Below are 20,000 nucleotides of genomic sequence, written 5' to 3'. Positions count from 1 at the left end.
TATGTTCACGATGGTGGTTTGTGTTGGAAATAAAAGAAAAAGACAATAATACAAACATGCAATTATAATAATTAGATATCAATATAATGCATTTCAATAGGATAAAAAAAGTAAAACGACATGAGACTATGAACTGTCGGATATGCTCAGCTGTCTTCATGTATTTATATGTTCTTTATCAAACTCCCTTTATTTGGGGTGAGGCCGACTGGTACTGAGCTGCTGTTCTGCTCTGTCCACAACACTTATCCACCACTCTATCACCAGCTGTCTCTCTCCATTCTCCACCCACCTACACCTTTCTGACATCCTTCTTCATGCAATCCTCTCCTCTCAACAACAGTCTACCCCCTTTTTTCTCCAGCCTTGCTCTTTCAACACATCTTTTCTCTTCAGAAGTCTATCTTCCTCCATCATACCCAGATACCTTGTCCACCTCACCTGGTTATTTCCCAATCTTCCCGTCAAACTCATTTGCACATCGATCGATCTCCTACAGTCCGTTCATGCTCTGTTTAGCCACCCTCTTCACTCTCGCAATCCTCCTGACCCACTTGTTCTCGCAAACACAAAATCCGATGTTCATTTTTCCCTCTCTACAGTCTGACCCACATTACCTCGATCTCCTCCAGGCTCATCTTCAGTCTGTGCTTCTCAAAAATCTCCTTCCACTCCTCCAGCACTTCCTGCATTTCCTGTTCACTCTCTACATCACCAAATAGTCTGCAAATAGTGGCTTCCTTAGGATATCCTAAGGCTGACCTTCCTACTGACCAGTTCCATCACCATAATCGGTGGTTTGGTGGTTTGAACATCGGTGGTTTGAGTGCACTTCCCTCCTCAAACGGAGGTTAATGCAGAACTCCTCTGACATTCCAGGTCCAACCAACACTCTTCCACTTATTCCCTCATAAATGCCTTCCACCATCCTCACTTCTGCTTCAGGCACTCCCATCCATCTCAGTGCCATCACCATCTCTCTCGGGACAGTGTCATACGCCTTCTCAAGGTCCACGAATCCTAGTGCCAGCCTCCCTTGCTTCTCTAACCTCTTCTCTACCAACTTTCTCAGTGTAAACATCCCATCCATTGTCCCTCTTCTCTTTCTTAACCCTTGTTGTTCTTTGTCTATTTTCTGCTCCAAACTTTTCCATATCTTCAGATCCAGAATCCTCTCTATAACCTTCATCACGTGACTTTTAAGCGTAATGCCTCGGTACTTCCCCGGATCTTGCACTTCTCCCTTCCTTTTTTATATTGGTACAATTTTACCAGTTGGCCACTTTTCTGGAATGTTACCTTCTCTCCTACATATATTAAACAGCCTCTTCATCCACCAACTTACTCCAATCTCTCCCACTACAATTAGCATTTCTGCATGTACCTCATCAATGCCTGGCTCTCACCCTTTTTTCATCCTCTTTAATGCTATCTGCTCCTCTGCCTCCATAATCTCCACAACTTCCACTTTCCCCTTCTCATAACTCATTTATTCCAACTCATTGCTTCCTCCCGAGTTCATCAACTACTTGAAATTGCCTTCAGTACTGCTCCCCTCTTTATCACTACCTTCCCATCTCCATTCTTGATCATCACTCATCTACCCCCCCTCTCCTATCCCTCCTTCACATCCCCATCCCAAGCTATTTTATAGATCATTTTTTCCCATCACCCTCATCTAACCTGCTCTGCACATCTGCTTCCATATCACTCCTTGCATTAAAGTACTTATAGGGCTGAAAATAGCCTGTGTTGTAATTACTTCCATCTAATATTCTCCTCATTTGGTTCACACCATTAGAGTGAGTGGGTGGCCTTTTCAGCACAACAATTACAGAAACGTTCTTGTGGAGCCTGTGGTTGACCTGATCTCGGATGAGCACGAAGTTTTACGGCACCCGTCACCTCGTCACGTGACAGCGGAGTTGTCCAAATTGTGTGAATCCTGTGTAATAGGCAATTTTAGAGCAGATGTCAGAACGACTTTTCAAAAGGTCTTTTCCAGCAAATCAAAACTGCGGAGCAGAGGTAATGACCGGACGAGCTTGTGAAATCCAAAACTCCTCTGCGTCACGGAGACTCGCACAGACAATTGTCGGGGATGTAGTTCCAAATCCAAGCAAAATTCCCTAAATTTGCGAAGACTTACAGGTGAGTCCCAAATAGGCTTAAAAGTGATCACTATATCTCGTGCAGCTTCCTTGGGTTCGGTCGAGCCTTCGGAGCATTCAGCGGAGCTTTCAATTCGGCGCAGCGAGGCACCTTAGCTGCGGCTCGTCTCCTTGAGTGTGAGAGTAAAGAAGCGTCAGACAATCAAGTGTGCAGCTTGAAGGCACAACTAACCCTCCTGACCACGGAATGAGACAGCTCAATGACGCAGTGGGATTGAAGAGCTCAACGCTTGTTAAATGAACCACGCTGTTTGCACATTATCTCACAAACTAAAGCTGGCAGAGAGAAAGGATAGCTCGGTGCATTCTGTGGCACTTGATGCTCAAAGGAGTACAAAGACAACTCCCAGTGATGATTTTTTTTACCCATTCTTTGAGTGTCCTGAAGAATACAACAGCATCTTTTAAAAGACTTCACGTAGTCGAGTTCAAGGGGCAATGCACTGAAGTCGCTCATCCACCATCCACCTACACTCCTTGTCCTTCACGAAAAGTGTTCATTAATATCTCATAATATCCTTGTTCTTCACGTAATAAGCAAACAAACTTTCTCCATGAGCTGTAGATGGTGCACATGAAAAAGAAGTTAAGGAATGACAAGTTCTCTGCATTGAAAAACGAAAAGTGAGCAAATCAATTGCAAAAGAAAGTTACAACGGATAAATGATGCGAAAATGACAAGAGTGCCCAGGATTGCAGATGAATACGAAGTGCGGAAAAACAAATCGATGGAGACTGAGCATCCACAGCACGTCCACGAATCGAAGGGCTACACAAAACCACCGGATGTTTGAAACGTGTGTGTCACCGATCTGATTCTGGGCAGTGGTCTCCTTTTTCTTTTTTTTAACTGTTTTTTTTTGTTTTTTTTTAGTCGCCAAGCTAATCTGGTAATTTCCAAAGCCTAGCATTTCCTGGAGGAAGCTGGCAATTTCTGGGAAAAAGCATATCGGTCGACTTTTTAAGTGGACCAGGCCGATTAACTAATGCACCCCTAATCTGATGGAGTTGGAGATGGCGTTTCCACTTGATGCAATACACGGCTTCGGCCTTTTTAACAAAGAGCTGCAATAGAAGGAGCAATTGATATCAATGCTGGACATGTTATATGCGATCCAGATTCAGAATGGATTGAAATGCATCTTGAAAACACAAACACGCACATGCATGCAAACACACCTGCCCCTAATGAATTTCCATAAAGAGCCGTACCTGGCAATCCTGGAGGAATCTGGATGAACTTTCCATTGAAGTGCTGAATTACTGCTTCACATTTCTCAGTAGATTCCATCCTACATCAGAGACAGATGTCAAAATGGTAGCGCAAGCAAAAGTTTTTTTTTCTTTGAAAAGCACTGACGACTTTCAGCAAATCTTAGAAATCTCCGATGGGTGCAGTGCCATCATAAAATGGCTTAAACACGGCTAACGAGGTATGTGTTATAAAAGAAGGAAAGCTCTGTTAATTTTATTTAAGAGATAATGGTTGTACTATTGGCAGGTTAAGAATGATTCCTTATGCAATGAAATGCATCGAATTGCTTCCGACTTCATCTTGGAAGCAAAGGTTTACGGAAATGGGTTGCTGGAGGTTCAGGTAACATTTAACTGTTTTATTTACACCAAATGTGGGAAGGGTGTGGAATCAGGCAACCCTTCAAAAACACACAAAACCTCCAGCTCATTAGCGGTTCTTATGCAAAGGTATCACAACACCAAATAGAAGAAAAGATGACAGCCCTCCAACAAGGTCGTCTGCCTTGAAGCAGTCGAAGAAACGGGCCTGCAAACTCACCGTGCAAAGCCAACACCACGACTGGTTGCATTTGCATCTCGGAGAATGCGCGTGGAGACCACCTGCCCGAATGGCTTGAGCAAGCCCTCGAGCTCTTGCTCGTCCATGGACAGCGGCAAATTGGAGATGTACAGGTTGGTGGGATCTTGTTCCTGTTGCTGCAAAGGAGCGCGTGCAAACGCCGAGTCACGTGTATGTGTGGGTTCGTCATCGCCACATACCTGTTCTTGAATGTGAGGACCTTTACCTAGTTAATGTGTTAAATTATCTTGTGCACGCCTGGGATTCTTAAGACAATTTCCTCCTTGTCGTCTTTATTTCATTAACACGTGTTCTGTGACGTCAAAGTATGGAGATGAAAAGGTGATGGCAACTAAATGGGCACTTTTGCATCTATATTTGTGCAGTAAGGCGTGCACTCATGCAGAGGCAGCGTTTTTCACATGTTCCTGAGTAACCCTGTGGAACCGTCAGGATTAATGATTACAAAAAGCTAAGATGGAGAGATCAAACTGAGGTCAAAACTACGTGGATAAGGCTCCACCAAAAGCACCACAACATGATATAAGCACATCATCAATGTTTATCTACAATTGAAAGCAATTTTTTCTCATGGTATGCACAAAAAGAAAAATCAGCAGGACAATGAGGGAGGTCCTTTAACCCACACCTTAGGAATGAAAGGTATACATATCACATTCCCCTGAGGAATGCAGGGGAACGCACAGTCTCCAGTCAAAGGAGAGGACATCTCGCCAGTTATTGTGAGACTGCCGCGTTTATTTCACGCCATACTCCAGCCTGCCTTCACAGTGACAGCACGTATTAAAGTGTCGTGAACCGAAACAGTGAAATCATCGCCCCATCAGGAAGGAAATTATGTTTTGGGTTGAAAAAGCAAGAGAAGAAAATGAAAGGAGGTCCAATCTGATTTGTGCAGGCCAAGCATGCACGATGATTAATTGGGATAAGTGCAAATTCTGAGCAATTCACAGGACCAGGCCTTAGATGCGCTTTGCTCATTTCTCATTTAGGGCCAGAGAAAGTGACTCGCTTTCATCTGGCTGGAAGGCTCAGGACTGAAGCATACACTTTCCTGAAGAAAAGAAATGCTTGCTCGATTTCTGTCGTTCGCGAACACGTGCTTGCTCCAGGCACGAATCGAAGCACAACTCAACCGCCGGCTCAGCTATCACTTGCAGCAGCTTTGAAGAGAAAGCGAATGCAAGATGCACCCCCCTTCACCCCCAACCACCAATCTTTAGGCTTGTCCAAAAGTTATCCTGCTCTGAGTGCGACGTTTGCCCCATTACTTTCTCCTCTGCTGGAGCGGAACCGCTTGAAAGTGGACGGCCCACTGACCTTGCTCGATTTGTGTCTTTCCACCTGAAACGAGACTCACCGTGCCGATTTCTGCTTGTCGAGTTAACGGAGCACAAGGCCCCCCACTATCACAGGATAAGCCACGGGGGTGCCTGGCCACGAAGCCTCAAACAGACAACTCTGGATTTTATTTGCGGCACTTCCTTGTTTTGCCAGCCTTGAGGGACCTTTCTGACGAGAGATCTGCTTTCTTAAGTGTGCCTGTTAGTAACCGTATGAGTAACAAAGCTTTGGTTTTTGAAATATGGCCTTTTGCCCACATTCTGTGTCGGCCAGCGAGGTTCAGTTTAACAAGGTTGCTTTGGGTTACAGCGACTGTAGCTCTCCAATTTATAAACTCGGTGGTACCTGATCGCAAGGTATTTTTGTTCTCCAAGTCCGTTTTCTCAGCTGAGAATGAGTCCTTGAGTCTTTTTTTTGCATTCATCGGGGGTCCCTTTACTCAACTTGTGAATAACAAGGTGAAGCAAAAAAACTTTCCTCCTTGCAGTGAAGAAGTCACAGCAGGCATTTCATATGCATTTTCAAATGAATCCTTTTGCTGTGAACCACCATCACAACAAAAGGAGTTAAATTTTTTTTTTTTTTTGAGGCAGCTAGAGAGTGTAAAAGAAACCAGTTTATATTCAAATGGCATTGTCAGAGGAAGCAGAAATGGGACAGCGAGGAGTCTGAGAACGAATTGATCATTCCTGGGGCCCCAATTAAAACCTGCCAAGGGCAGAAAGCAAATGGCACAGGCCACATTCCCTGACGCTTTATCATCAAACCGATGGAACAAACCATTGCACATTGGGAAATGCCAGTCGCTAGCATTCTGGAAGAGGCCCCGCATGCGGCCCTTTGGGCGATTTAATGCACTTAGCCACTGCCCCGAATGACAAACAGCGTGCACTGACACAACTGGTACCATCGTGCGCCGGTGCACTAAATAAGCGTGACGGCGGTGCCAGAAGACTTGTGAAGGAGCGTGGTGGGAGGGCAGGCGACCTTGCGAAAAGCAAGCCCAGCAGTTCTGTAACATTGACTCAACGAGCAGACAGCTTGGCATGGCCAAATTGGGGCACCTCACACAAATGAACCTGCCTTCATTGATTGTGTACAATATTGAATGCAAATCAATCGACAAGAGCACGTTCATTAGGGGGCTGTATCCAAAAATACGTGACTCTTTTGTGGCAGTTTGTTGACACCCTTCCCCCACCATGATGATTTGCCTGACCCTCATCATAAAATTACATGACACTGTGAATGAGAGCAATGTCACCTTATTTAGATTTCGATCAGCTTCCATTCTGAAAATATTTATTTATTTTTAATCGGTGGAATCTGACGGCTCAGTCAATGAGGTCCTGTTGCCCTTCAGCACCCTTCAAATTTAACAGACTTCTCGAGTTGAACTACCTGCTTTCTACTTTTTGTAAGAGCCCTTTCGTAGCTTTGAAGTAATTATTTAAACAGCACCTCTGCCATTTTTGGACCAATTCAACCGAAAGCAAGGTCATTCTAAATCGACATGTCCTGTCATGATGAAGGAAATCCAAGGTGGTATCATGTCACTGTGGCTCTGACACTCTCTCTCTCTCCTCCCCCCCAATGACATTTTGTGATGCTCCAGGAAACACCCCCATCACCTCCCAAAGAATCACATAATTTGTGCATCGCAAAATAAAATAAATTGCATGGGTGGACGTTGGAGCAGTTCTCGTGATTGGAACTTGGAATGACGTTGGATGTGACGGAGGAAAGATCGCTCGGTTTAATGGCTAGCAGTGAAGTGTAAATGGTCTATTGAGGTACAATTTCAGTAACAATTTAGTGTATGCTAATTGTCGGACCATCCACCATGCTATGTCACTGCAAGAGGTTTCTTCCTTGTGATAATGCTCCAAAATTGAGTGCTAGTTAAAATATTTTCCATGTCGGGTTTCCTAACAATGCATTGTATTTTCATTCCAATTTATGAACGAAACAAGTAAAAAAGACGAGAAGGGCACTTGGTGGAGCGTATACCTCCGCCACATAATGCCTGATCCACGAGAACATATCGGGCCCAATACATTTTTGAAATATCATGCTATACAGTACTATATCGTATTTGGCACTATCTCTCAATGGTGAAGAATCACTCTTAAATTTAATAATTATTGTATCCAGATCCGGATTCGGATCTTCAGCAAAATTGAAACAATTCGTCCTTTTCACACACCCAACATGTCCATCAAGTTTCGTCCGAATGCGTCTACAACTTTTTGAGATGTCGTGCTATATATCATTTTTGGCTGTCTCTCTCAATGGTGAAGAATCACTTTAAAAATTCTAGTAGTCAGATCCGGATCTTCACCAAAATCTAATCAGTTCCTCCTTATCACACACCGAACCTGTCCACAAAATTTCATCCGAATCCGTCCGCAACGTTTTGAGATATCCTGCACACAGACAGACAGACAGACAGGCAAACAGACAAACAAACAGAGAGGGGTGAAAACATAACCTCCTTCACCTTCAGTGGCGGAGGTAAAAATAGAAAGACAACATGTCTGAAGAGGAAGTATAATCTATTATGATGACATCACTGGGTGTTGCATCACGACCTTGCAAGAAATGAGAGTGATGAACATGAAGCATTTCAGATTGTACAATCGAAAAATAATGGCCTGATATTTCTATTTTTAACATCCTGGAACAAAAACAACTAAATAAATACACAACAGAAAAAAAAAAAAATACCAAGCTGTTAATTCTGTTGTCTGATGGTTGTAAAGCTTGACTTGTTTTGTTTATAATGTGAACCGACCCCAAAAATGTGCTACATGACAATGGGCTGTGAAACAACCACAAACACTCTTCGGTACTTTGATCGCGTAACACAAATTTATATAACAACATGTGCTCCACACGTCGGGTGTTAGCTGGAAGAATCGCGACTTGATGACAGCTCTCCAAGTACGAGGAATTTCCACATTTACTGAATGTCCAAATAGTTTGCAACATTCACACAGATTGCTAATACAACAGCAATCACACCAGGACCACGGCATATGACATTGTTTGGATTTGGTTTGTGAAATAAGTGTTCAAAAAAATTCACAGATTGTCACTGTCTTGTGGTTTCAGCGTAGTTTTCTGCCCTCCGCACGGCTATCGTAATGTGATTGTAACTAGTACACTTGACGCATCATCGGTGTTGGTGATGACGCAATTAGGTGTCAGCGTGGTGTCGAACATGCCCGTGACGGAGTGATGCAATTTTGGGCGTGTGGCAGCGTGTCCTTTCTGAAGAGCTTTTAGCACCGGATATATAATCAAAGAAGAAGAAGAAGAAGAAGAAGAAGAAGATATTTCCTGTGTGTTTAAAATACTAGGAACACCCATCCCCTTCGAAAAGAGCCTGGGGGTGGGGGGATAGTGAGGCAAATATATTTAGTGCCGTCAATAATAATTCCCCCGTCTGCAGCAGAGGTCAGTAAACCACTTGCACTGTGGCACATATACAGGTGAAAATCGTATGTCGTCCCCCCTCCATCTCGCAGGGAGGGGAGGGGTGGGGAGTACCCACGACCTGACCCTGAGTACTACCAACACGTATGGAAAATTTGGTGGAGATCGGCTCAGCCTGTTTTTTTTTCGATGAATTTCAGACAGACAGACGGACAGACAGAGACACACACACAGGCCTTATTTAATATATTAGGATGTAATGCATGTAATGGTGTGGATCGACAAACACCTGAACAACCATAAAAAATTAAAAGGTTGGGAAACAAAAAAGGGAAGAGGATCAACGCAACCGATTACAAAGTTCCAGGTAACCAATATATTTGTTATTAATTTTTGCTCAACAATAGAAAGGAAGTTCCAAGAAACAAAAACATTCCCGTCAAAGAGAGGAGGAGAGAGGAGGTTGGGACCATACTCTGTGCGGAGCGTTGGTGCTGCTTAAGCAGTCTCCTTGGCTATTGGGCACAATCCTGGATGGGTCGCCACTCCGACACAGGATACCAGCATGCTGGCACTCATTTTGCCGACCTCGGAAGGATGACATGCATGACATGCTGAGTTAACCCCACCTGGTATTAATTCAACAGATGAGTGGGATTTGAACATGTTGTGTGGCAGCGTGTCCTTTCAGAAGATCTTTTAACACCGGATATGTAATCAATGAAGAAGATGATATTTCCTGTGTGTGTAAAATACTAGGAACACCCATCCCCTTTGAAAGGGGGAGGGGGGTGATAGTGGGGCAAATATATTTTGTGCCTTTGCTAATAGCTCTCCGTCATCAAAGAGGAATCATTAATATGGTGAAAATGGAGGAGGGGAGCGGTATCCCCTTTCTTTGTCTATCTCTGCCTCTCTCTGTCCTTCTCTCTCCCCCTTCCCCCTCAAATTGTCCTCTCTTTGCAAACGGTATGCTTCGTAATGAGACGTCTTCATAACTTAGTGGCAATAGTGAACTATTAAGATGGAGGGGAATGGTATCTGCTGCTGAGGGATGCAGCTTAAATGGTTCCAAAGTGGAAAAAGATAATAAATTGCAAAGGGGTGGGGAGGGGGTTGAGTGCTGGGAAAATTGACATAACTCAAGCCTTGCGACTGTGGCCTTGGATCAACACAACGAAGCAAGGAAAATGGTGTTTTTGAACAGCATTGTGTCCTCAAGGGCAACACATCTGCACAGCTGACCATCTTGCCTACAGTACCCTTCCTTTCCATGGCGACCAATCATCACCCGGCTTCCTATACAACAAATAAAAGGTGGCACGATATAAAGGGTCGCTTTCATCATCGTGTGACCTCATCTATACCCGAACGTCACTCAACGTGTGCATGGTGGTCACATTCACCGGGCCTATCAGATCCTTCATGGAACACGGTGCGCCGACAGGAAACGCACCTGAAGTGCTTTGTGGGTGCTTTCAAGCAATCTTGATGGTGTGAGTAATACCTTAAAAAGCAGGTCGCTTTGATTCTTTCAGAGTTAAAAAGAAATTGCTCAAAAGGCAATCCTCGACTGGAGCTGTCATTTCACTCTCCCCACCCACTCCACCTTCCCGAACTGTTCACTTCTGACAGGCCCGAGTCATCTGATGAATCTTTTTTTTTTTTAATGTCGTTTTATAACTGCAGAAATGCAAGAAGGTTTAACTTGAATCGCATTTTACTGAATCGTGACTCGACTTGAGATGAACCGAACGGAAACCCGAAATGACTTGGGATGAACCTTCACGCATGAGTTTCGAATTTCAAACTTTAGTAACTCATTTACCAAGTACCAGATTATGAGAGCAATGTGTATTTCTTATTACTAACTCGATAGAAAGGCAAAATTACGCTGCTCGCCGCTGCAGTGCCTGCAAAGCGTGCTGCAGCACTCTCCAAAATTTCCAAAAAAATCCCAATTTTACAAACACGTCCTCCTGGAAAATAAAACAAATTATTTCAAAGGAGAAAATGTTAGCAGGTATGCTTCAGGTGAATCAGGTATGCTTCGTGTGATCTGGTGTGAATCAGGTATGCTTCAGGTGATCTGGTATGCTTCGGGTGAATCAGGTATGCTTCAGATGAACCCTGCACACTTCGAGTGAAGCAGGTATGCTCCCAGTGAATTTGATATGCTTCAGGTGAATCAGGTATGCTCCAAATTAATTATGTATATGTCACATGGATCAGAAATGCTTCAGGTGATTTAGGTATGCATAAAGTGAATCTGGTATGCTTCAAGTAAACTGAAAGATCCTAGAGTATCATGGCCTGACTCAAATCTTGGCATTTTAAATTAGACTCCACGTATACACAAATAAAATCGGAAACAAAAGCATAAATTGCACGAGTCACCAGCAATCATTATTATCTACGCTGAAGGTAAAGCTGAAGAAGGAGTCATCATGTATGGGGAACTTGTCATGATACTACCAAGGAGAAGAGCATTTCACCAGTCTTGGAAAACATGGAAAAGGAAAGGTGAGGGATGGAAAGAAGGACGATGAAGTGGAAGGTGTTGGGGTCAGTGGCAATCTTTGTCATGACGAAGTCACCATATCCCAAACACTTTCACGAGGAGAAACAGAAAAGGAGGAGAACAGTACCGAGGTGGTTACACAACCATTGACCACCTTTTGTGGCCTTCAAAAAAGCCTTACAACAAATTTTCCATATCCAAAAAGCATGCACACAAACACATAGATGTACATACACACACACACACGGACTTTGAGACATGGGAGGGCTCCGTTCCACCTTCTCAAACCCACATATGGAGATAACAAACAATGAGACACAAACAAAAGTGAAAGAGAGACACTCGATTCCAACATCAGATGCACATACAAACAACAACGGCGTGTTCTTCTAAATACGAGTGAGAGATAAACGATAACAGCACTGCACACCATGGTATAGGGTAAAGTAAGGTGCAGTGGAGTTCCAGATAGGCAGCAATCGAAGCATGACGATTTAGGATCAGGTTTTCAGCAGATATCATACGCACGGCTCTGCACGGTCTATCGATCCCATCCATCTACGAGCGTCTAAAAGCAACCGCTTCTTCTTTTCCTTTTATACACCATTTCACATTCCAATAAGCACAACTTCAACTGTAATTTGGTGCTGTTAGCAAACAAGCATGTCTACAATCAATTTGAAATGGGGCCACTGCATGACACACTAATTCCAGCAATAATAGGTTTGCCGCAGACTATTTTGTTTTTAATCTGAAGGGGGAAAAAAAAAATGTTCTATCGAAGAAGGTTTATCTTCAAGGCATTAGCTCGAAAGCAAGCGCTGCAATCTGGCCATCCCACATGCCATTCAAAAAGCCATTTCTCCCTGAACATCACCCTCTGATGAAAGAGGGGGGGGGGACCCCTTCAGTATACTGAGGTTAAAATACCTCGAAAATATAACAACATTCGCACGATTCTCGAGATGCTGCAACTGTTGCTGCAAGGATGGGGTGACTAATCTGTTTACTGAGGACCTGCACATCATGCTGCCAAGTAGGAATGCAACATTGCAAACGTGATTTTTAACATGTTTAGATGTCAAGGGCCCAATGTAAATGACAATCAAATAAACCAAGATGGAAGCACAAGTTACAATGTCTTTGTTAGCAGGCCAGTAGGAGAGGGGGGTGGTGGTTACTTTGTGCATCCTCACCTGCTGGCTATGTTACGGAGCAGTAGATACAACCTATAAAACATGTGGATACCAGTGATTGCCTTCCTGCGAGAAATGCCCCCGAAATATCACAGCAACACAAAGTTATATTTGAAGATCACTGACAATTCAATGGTGGGCTGTTGCAGGAGGAAAGGAGAAAGGGGGAGATAGAAAAGAAAGATAGAGATATACAGGGAGAGAGAGAGTGAGAAAGGGAGAGGGGGGAGAGAGAGAAAGGGAGAAGGAGGGGAGAGAGAGAGGGAGAGAGAGAGAGGGAGAGAGAGAGAGAGAGGGAGAGAGAGAGAGAGAGAGAGAGAGAGAGAGAGAGAGAGAGAGAGAGAGAGAGAGAGAGAGAGAGAGAGAGAGAGAGAGAGAGAGAGAGAGAGAGAGAGAGAGAGAGAGAGAGAGAGAGAGAGAGAGAGAGAGAGAGAGAGAGAGAGAGAGAGAGAGAGAGAGAGAGAGAGAGAGAGAGAGAGAGAGAGAGAGAGAGAGAGAGAGAGAGAGAGAGAGAGAGAGAGAGAGAGAGAGAGAGAGAGAGAGAGAGAGAGAGAGAGAGAGAGAGAGAGAGAGAGAGAGAGAGAGAGAGAGGAGAGAGAGAGAGAGAGAGAGAGAGAGAGAGAGAGGGAGAGGGAGAGGGAGAGGGAGAGGGAGAGGGAGAGGGAGAGGGAGAGGGAGAGGGAGAGGGAGAGGGAGAGGGAGAGGAGAGGGAGAGGGAGAGGGAGAGGGAGAGGGAGAGGGAGAGGGAGAGGGAGAGGGAGAGGGAGAGGGAGAGGGAGAGGGAGAGGGAGAGAGAGAGAGAGAGAGAGAGAGAGAGAGAGAGAGAGAGAGAGAGAGAGAGAGAGAGAGAGAGAGAGAGAGAGAGAGAGAGGCGTTTTGATTATTACTTGTCAATGGTTTTGCCATTTATGCACCAATGCAGCTGATTAAACAATAAAAAAAAACGACAATAACAACTGCACCAAGATTCAATACAAATGGTGCTTATTCTATTAAAATGTACAAACAGTGCATAAGCAGGAGCAGTGAAGCTTGGAAAACGCACAGACAAGGCTTGCCAACTCGTAATGCAAATCTGCAACTCTGCTTTCCCTCCCACCGCCCCAAATTTTAACATATTGTCATAAAAGGTGCAATCATGAAACTATTATCCAAAATAACAATTCTCAATTTCCTCTCTCGCATTTAACTGAAGCAGCTGGTCCTTTAACGCATTTCTCAAATCTGGGGCTGAGAAGATAGATAGCTTCACACCCACCATGCGAGTGCGTGCAACCTTTCGCTAACGTTGGGGCAAAGCCAAACACAGTGTGCCTTTAGAACTGCACCCTAAACCCATGACCGCTTCCATTGACCTCAAATGAAAGGCACGACCCGTCGGGCAAGGCTTCCTGTATGATCAGCGGGTGTAAAGCTTCGCTTTTTATCTCTGCGATGGCGAGCAAATTAATAGCTCAGCAGATAACGCAAACATTGTCAGAAAGAGCCAAAAAGAGAGAAACGAGACGTTTCGCAATCCGAGTGGAGTCTGGAAAAGGATTTTTGGATCTCATGAAATAGTTAATTATTCGAATTTTAAACTTGCCGTCACATCCAATAAGACATGCATATAGTCCTCCTCGGTGGATGTTACGCGGCAGTGTACGGCTTAACGAGGATGTACCGAATTAACATGATAGACAACACAACGGTGGAGATTACCTCGTTATTACTTGGAAATTTGTTTTGCCACCCGCATCTGACAGAACCATTGGGTATCAACGTGTGTAACACGATTACCGCAAGGAGATATCTGCCAGGGTTGCCATCACCGCTGCTCTTTTGTGATACAGCGTATGCTTAGCCGGATCTCTATGCACCAGACGGTGTTTGGAAACAGGTTGCGCACAAACTCTGTTGTTGCAAACAGATACTCAGAACGTGCAAACGATGCCGGTGGGACAGGATGGAGGACAGGACTTCAAATGGCTGGCAAAGCCTTCATGAGAGGCACAAAACGGCTTGGTTCCGACGACCCGCTGGCCAGGCAGCTGCAGCTTGCATTCATTTCTCCGTTTACCATTTTGGGAATTCAGACATCTGACCTAATCTGTCATTGTTGGTGCATCGACGTCCAATTAGAGGCTTTTTGTGGAGGTTGGACAGTGTTTATGCCGCATGCCTAAGAAGCTCTGGCCTGGAAGCGAAGTGCTGCAACCATGGTTTTCGAAAGAAAAGGACGTGTTCAAATTCACGCAGGATGAAAGATTCAATCAGGGGTCCACAATATGATGACAATCAAGGGAAATTGAAAGTTTAACTTGCAGAGCGATCACACCAATCCAGGTGGCTAGGCCTGCTGGAAGACAGGTCAGTCCAATGACCGTACATACAAATCCCAGTACAAAAGCATTGACAGGCACATTGTAAGCCACCAAGCTAAAGTAAACACAAAAAATCCTGCGTGCCTGGATAAGATGTAGTGGCTAAGTAAAGGGTTAATGCATTGTTTATCCAAAGATTCCATTCACCGCTCACCCCCTCATGAAAAAAAACACTGTTCATATTGCACATCCTGCCAACCTTTGAACTTTGACCAATCATGTGGTTACCAAAGCAAACGTTGCAGCGATGCCGCAAGATACCAAACTGCTCATGACGTTTTTTTTTGGCCGGTAACTTTTTTTGTCGAATCGACATTACAACAAATTGTCCCTTTCCAACAGCCAAGCCATAAATTGCCTGCTCTGTATGCATTCCCGGCTTAGCAGAGGTCTTTGGTGTTACCAAACCTTATTAGTCACTGAAGCTCCAATCAATGACTGTCTTGTTGCTGTGGTTGTGTGATCCATTGCATACTAATATACAAACTGCATTCATCATGAGAGATGCTGAAAATATCCATTCGGGTCTACTATTAGCATTCGACTTCAAAAAGGGTCATTATGAAACTGCTCCTCAAAGTTGATAAATACTTTCCTTGCACGTACAATTGTTTTCGCGGATGCAGTACAAGCTCGAATTTTTGACAAAAATGGGCAAAACTTTCAGCATCCCTTGAATACCACAGCCCATTCTTTGTCTTTACAGGATTTGTGCTCTCAATGCTGGTCCAATGTGCATTCCAACAAAAGCACAACGCATTAGATTTCTTTCCTCCCCTCAAAGGTCATGGTTTCATTGTCATGGCGTTAAAGGCCTACAGGCAATGTGTCTGCCTTACGGGCAAGGCTTTTTCAAGGAGGCAATCCTATCATTCTATCACCATCAATTAGCATTGCCAAGCAAAGCAAAAATAAATAATGCAGACTTTGAAAATGCTCAAAAGATACAAAACCGCAGAAAGGTTCCAATTATAAGCAAGGTCATGGAATCTACCATCACAGTTGACATCAAATCCTTCCTTTTCTCCAATGGCCTGATCTCGGATCATCAGTTCGGTTTCAGACCCGGTCATTCTACCTTTGACATGCTGTGATGGAAGCCCTAAATTTCAAACATGAGATCAGGGCAGTCTCTCCAGACATATCTCGAGCATTTAATGCAGTCTGGTATCCCACTTTGATCTCCAAACTCTCTGCTCATAGCATCCAAGATCACCTCCTCTCGTGGCTCACTGACTTCCTCCACTCCCATAGTCAGCATGTAGTTCTAAACAGGATCCTTTCATCTCTTCTCCCTGTCCAGGCTGGAGTACCCCAAGGCAGTGTATTTGAGCCCAGTCTTGTTCATCATCTTCATCAATTATTTTTCTGATCCCCTGGAAAATCCTGCTTATCTCTTTTCTGATGGTTCCATCCTCTGTCCTATCATTTCTCATCCTTCAGAAAGGCAGGCAGCAGCCTCTTCACTCTCTGCAGACATTGATAGAATCAGGAGCTTGTCCAATATTTGGAATATGTCTTTAAACTCTGAAAAATACCACCTACTGACCTTGTGTCTCTGAAAGGACTGTCTGGCGAACCCTCCCATCTACTTCCGAAACAAACCTCTAGAACAGGTTGAGTCATTCAAACTTGTGGGCCTCACCATAAGCTATGATCTTTCTTGGATAGATCATATTTCCAAAATGGCTTCCAAAGTCGACTGGGCATCCTCCATCGTGCAAGGTCTTTCCTTGGTCAATCTGAACTTTTGACAAACTCCAAGGCCTTCATTCTCAGCTTGATAGGGAACTGCTCCCCCTTTTGGGATGGTGTTACTGCCTCACACATTGCCTTTTTTGATGCTGTAGAAAGCAAGGCACTCAAAATCATCTCGTCTTTCCTGCCTCCTTCCTGCCCCATTGTGGAAGGATTAATCCTTCCTGCCTCATTGTGGTCTCAATACAGAGGTTTGGTAGAACAATGAGGCTTCTGCTATGAATACAAAAGGGGGGGGGGAAGAGAAGAAGAGAGAATGCATCTCTCGCGATGCAGCTGAATGTCTAGGCCCGTTATTTTCACATCACAGGCAGGTTGGTGACCTCTCTGTATTTTACCGCCTCCTTTTTGGTCCAACACCATCTGCCCTATCTTGACTCGTCCTTTCCCAGGTTTCTGCAGGGCGCACACGTTCTGCCAGTCACCCTCTTTTTGTTAAACTCCCAAAATCCAGGCTCACTGCTCACCTCCACTCATTTGTTCCTCTTTTCTCTCACCTGTGGAACCACCCTCCCCAGTAGGTTCAGTCCCATTCTTCACTCCAGGGCTTCAAGACAGCAGTTCACCACTACCCAGGTCATCCCCCATCCATACTCATGATCTCTTCTCCCCTAAATTACTTAATTCCCAAGCACTCCCTTTTTCCAGGTTATTGAGATCTCCACCCCCCCCACCCCTAAACTCTCCCTCACCTCTTTTCGTTTGATAGTTGTCAGTTGGTTTGTTCCTTTTATGTTTCATTCCCGTTTTCCCCTTTCTCTTTGTGCTGTCTCATTCTGCTTGTGTGCAGTTTGTTCATCCCACGTGTCCTTCTCCCCCATGCCCTTGATCTCTACTCTGCTGTTGGTATTTCCTCCTTTTTGTTCCCTCTCTGTTTTACTCCAGCTCTTCCACGAGCCTCAACCTTGTATCCAAACAAAAAGGACATTTGGCTCATCATACATGTGTTGTTACCTCAAGCGAACAACGATTTACCACGGGAAAGTAAAAAAATGGAGCAAGATAAGTAAATAAACAAATAAATGAAAAGAATGGAACCCTTTCGATCCACATCCCAGAAAGAACATGCATTGTACTCTGCGATTCAATGCCCTGCCTATGAAGTGCCAAGATGGTGGTTTGTAGTCAGATCCTACACTACTCTTTTGGGGATTCGGCTCAAAGTAAGCATTTCAAAGGTGAGAAGGCTACCTCTGAGCTGTTCCATAAATTCCCCATAGTTCTTAGGCGATACAAAACCAGTTGCTTTTTCCGCACCGGAGCATATCAAAGCTTGCCCGATTTCCTTTGGCCATTTGTGTCTGAATTCTAAACTTCCTGGGAAGATTAATCCTTCCTGCCTCATTGTGGTCTCAATACAGAGGTTTGGTAGAACAATGAGGCTTCTGCTATGAATACAAAACGGGGGAATAAATGGACTGCTTTGAGGAACGAGTGAAAATTATAACCCAGTCCTCATCATCACCTGTCTGAATTGTAAACAGGTCAGGCATGGAGGTTAAAACATTTTTTTTTCTTCTGGTGTCCAAAACTCGAGGGAGTTTGTACATATATTATTGCTTGAACAGTCAATATGGGATATGAACCTGGGGTCACATGCATTCGACGAAGATGTAATGTCACACCTGGGTCACATGCTCAAAGTATTACACGAACATGATAAACCCAAAAATATTTGTATAAAGTTTGAGACACATGGAAGAGCTCGAAAATGGAGGAGAGGCCAATACAGTGTGGGTAAATGTGGGAGAGGGAAGATGGGTTCCAGGGAAAGTTTGTGAGAATGAAAAGGAATGAAGAACAATATGAGATATGAGTCGGTCACCATCTTGAATGACTTAGAGGGAAGAACATGACTTGACAGATTCAGAGGGGGAGTTCCACAATCAAGAAAGGAGAGTGACAAGGAGTAATTGTGAGCAATAAACTGTTACTTGTATACGGATATGGAAAGAAAGCATCAGTTGCTGGAAGAGAGAATGTAAAGGGTAGGGGCCATTGAAGGTCAAAACATATGGAGAGAGGTGGGGAGGTTGGAGGGGTGAACAGATATATTTGGTGCTCGAGGACCAAACCACCAAAATGTCTGCAGTAAGAGAGAACAAGGCCTTTGCATTAGCCTCCCTGTCAAGAGCTACCATTAACCCTTGAGGTCCCTTGGACTCCACTGGCTCCAGCAGTACGAGATGAGATGCGGAAGCACCAACCAACAGAGGGGAGCTGTACTCCGTGTCATTATGAATTAAGATTTTTTTTCCACCAGTCAGAACTGAAGCTTTGTACACCATAAAGAACAAGGAGGAAAGGCTTGACATCTTGAAGAATAGCAAGGAAATGCTTGTTCCGAGAGTTCAGCCTGGAAGAATACTCTAAGTAGTCAGATGTCCTTGATTTTGGTGCATGGTTCCTTAAAGCATTACAACAGTACAGTATATCAAGAATGCAAAAAGGACAGACCAGTGGGCAGGAGAGCTCAAAACTCTAGGGAATGCATTTTTTCATGGACGATGCCATCTTTAAGGACTTGAAGGAAGATCTGTTACCGCCATTCCAGGCTTCATCTCTCCTTGCAGGTAAAGAAAGAGGTGATGTCTTTAAGGGAGATGGAAGGTCAAAGACCAGTCCAGCTTGCCCTGTTCAACCGCTGGACATGACAACTCAAACAGTTGGAAATACGAGTTAACCTCACTTGTTAGATTCCGACGAACAAAGCAGTACAAACTTATTAAAAGTACAATTATGATGGAAATAATGCAAACATCGGTCCTTGCTTTATGCTAGTCGCCAAGTCGTTTGTAGCTTTCTGATTGTCAGGGTAGGCTTTAGCACGTTCACTGGTTGTCTCAACAAATATCCCTTCTCAACACATGTACGTTTACAAAGTATCACTAAACAATTACCTACTTCAGCAACAAATACACATTCCAAGGCCATGCTTTTGGCAGATAAGACATTGCTAAGATCGTGTCCTTCTTTCGGGAGGTTGTTGTTCAGGCCAAAACTGATGCCACTTGACAAGCTGGCAGCCATGTGTTAATTAAAAACAAATATAATGAATGTTGTTACCGAGCTAAGTTTTTCACCAAATAACCAAATCTTTTGCTTCTGGTCATGAAGACTTTTGATCTCAAAGACCACGGGTGTGGTGTTCAAGCTCAACAAAATTTCTCTCCGTTTTTGCTACCATTCATCAAATACAGCACATTATTCACCTCTCACATTCACCTCTCACTATTGACAAGATATTGGAAATGTGCTTCCACTCTTCTGACTCGATCACTCAATAATCATTGCTCACCAGTCACCACGGAAGCCTGTTGACCCAAAAGAATGAGAAATTATTTCAGTTTAGTGGTTCTGAGAGGCATAAAT

General features: G+C 44.1%; 1 protein-coding gene across 5 annotated transcripts in view; it reads right to left on the bottom strand.

Moving 5' to 3' along the window:
• LOC147027969 (RNA-binding motif, single-stranded-interacting protein 3-like) overlaps window positions 1-20,000 on the bottom strand; it is an 870,038-nt gene that overhangs the window by 47,892 nt on the left and 802,146 nt on the right. For all 5 annotated transcript variants that reach the window (XM_085877867.1, XM_085877866.1, XM_085877868.1 and 2 more), the window contains 2 exons: window positions 3,967-4,124; window positions 3,384-3,463 (listed from right to left, as the gene is read on the bottom strand). In XM_085877867.1, coding sequence (XP_085733993.1) covers window positions 3,384-3,463; window positions 3,967-4,124 — 238 coding nt within the window. The remainder of the gene's footprint in view (window positions 1-3,383; window positions 3,464-3,966; window positions 4,125-20,000) is intronic.

The sequence above is a fragment of the Eptatretus burgeri genome, chromosome 4 (assembly GCF_056783735.1).
Source record: "Eptatretus burgeri isolate ZD-2024b chromosome 4, Ebu_testis_v1, whole genome shotgun sequence".
Taxonomy (NCBI): Eukaryota; Metazoa; Chordata; class Myxini; order Myxiniformes; family Myxinidae; genus Eptatretus; species Eptatretus burgeri.
The sequence above is the reverse complement of the archived record's forward strand: the minus strand, read 5'-3'. Positions and strand labels throughout refer to the sequence as shown.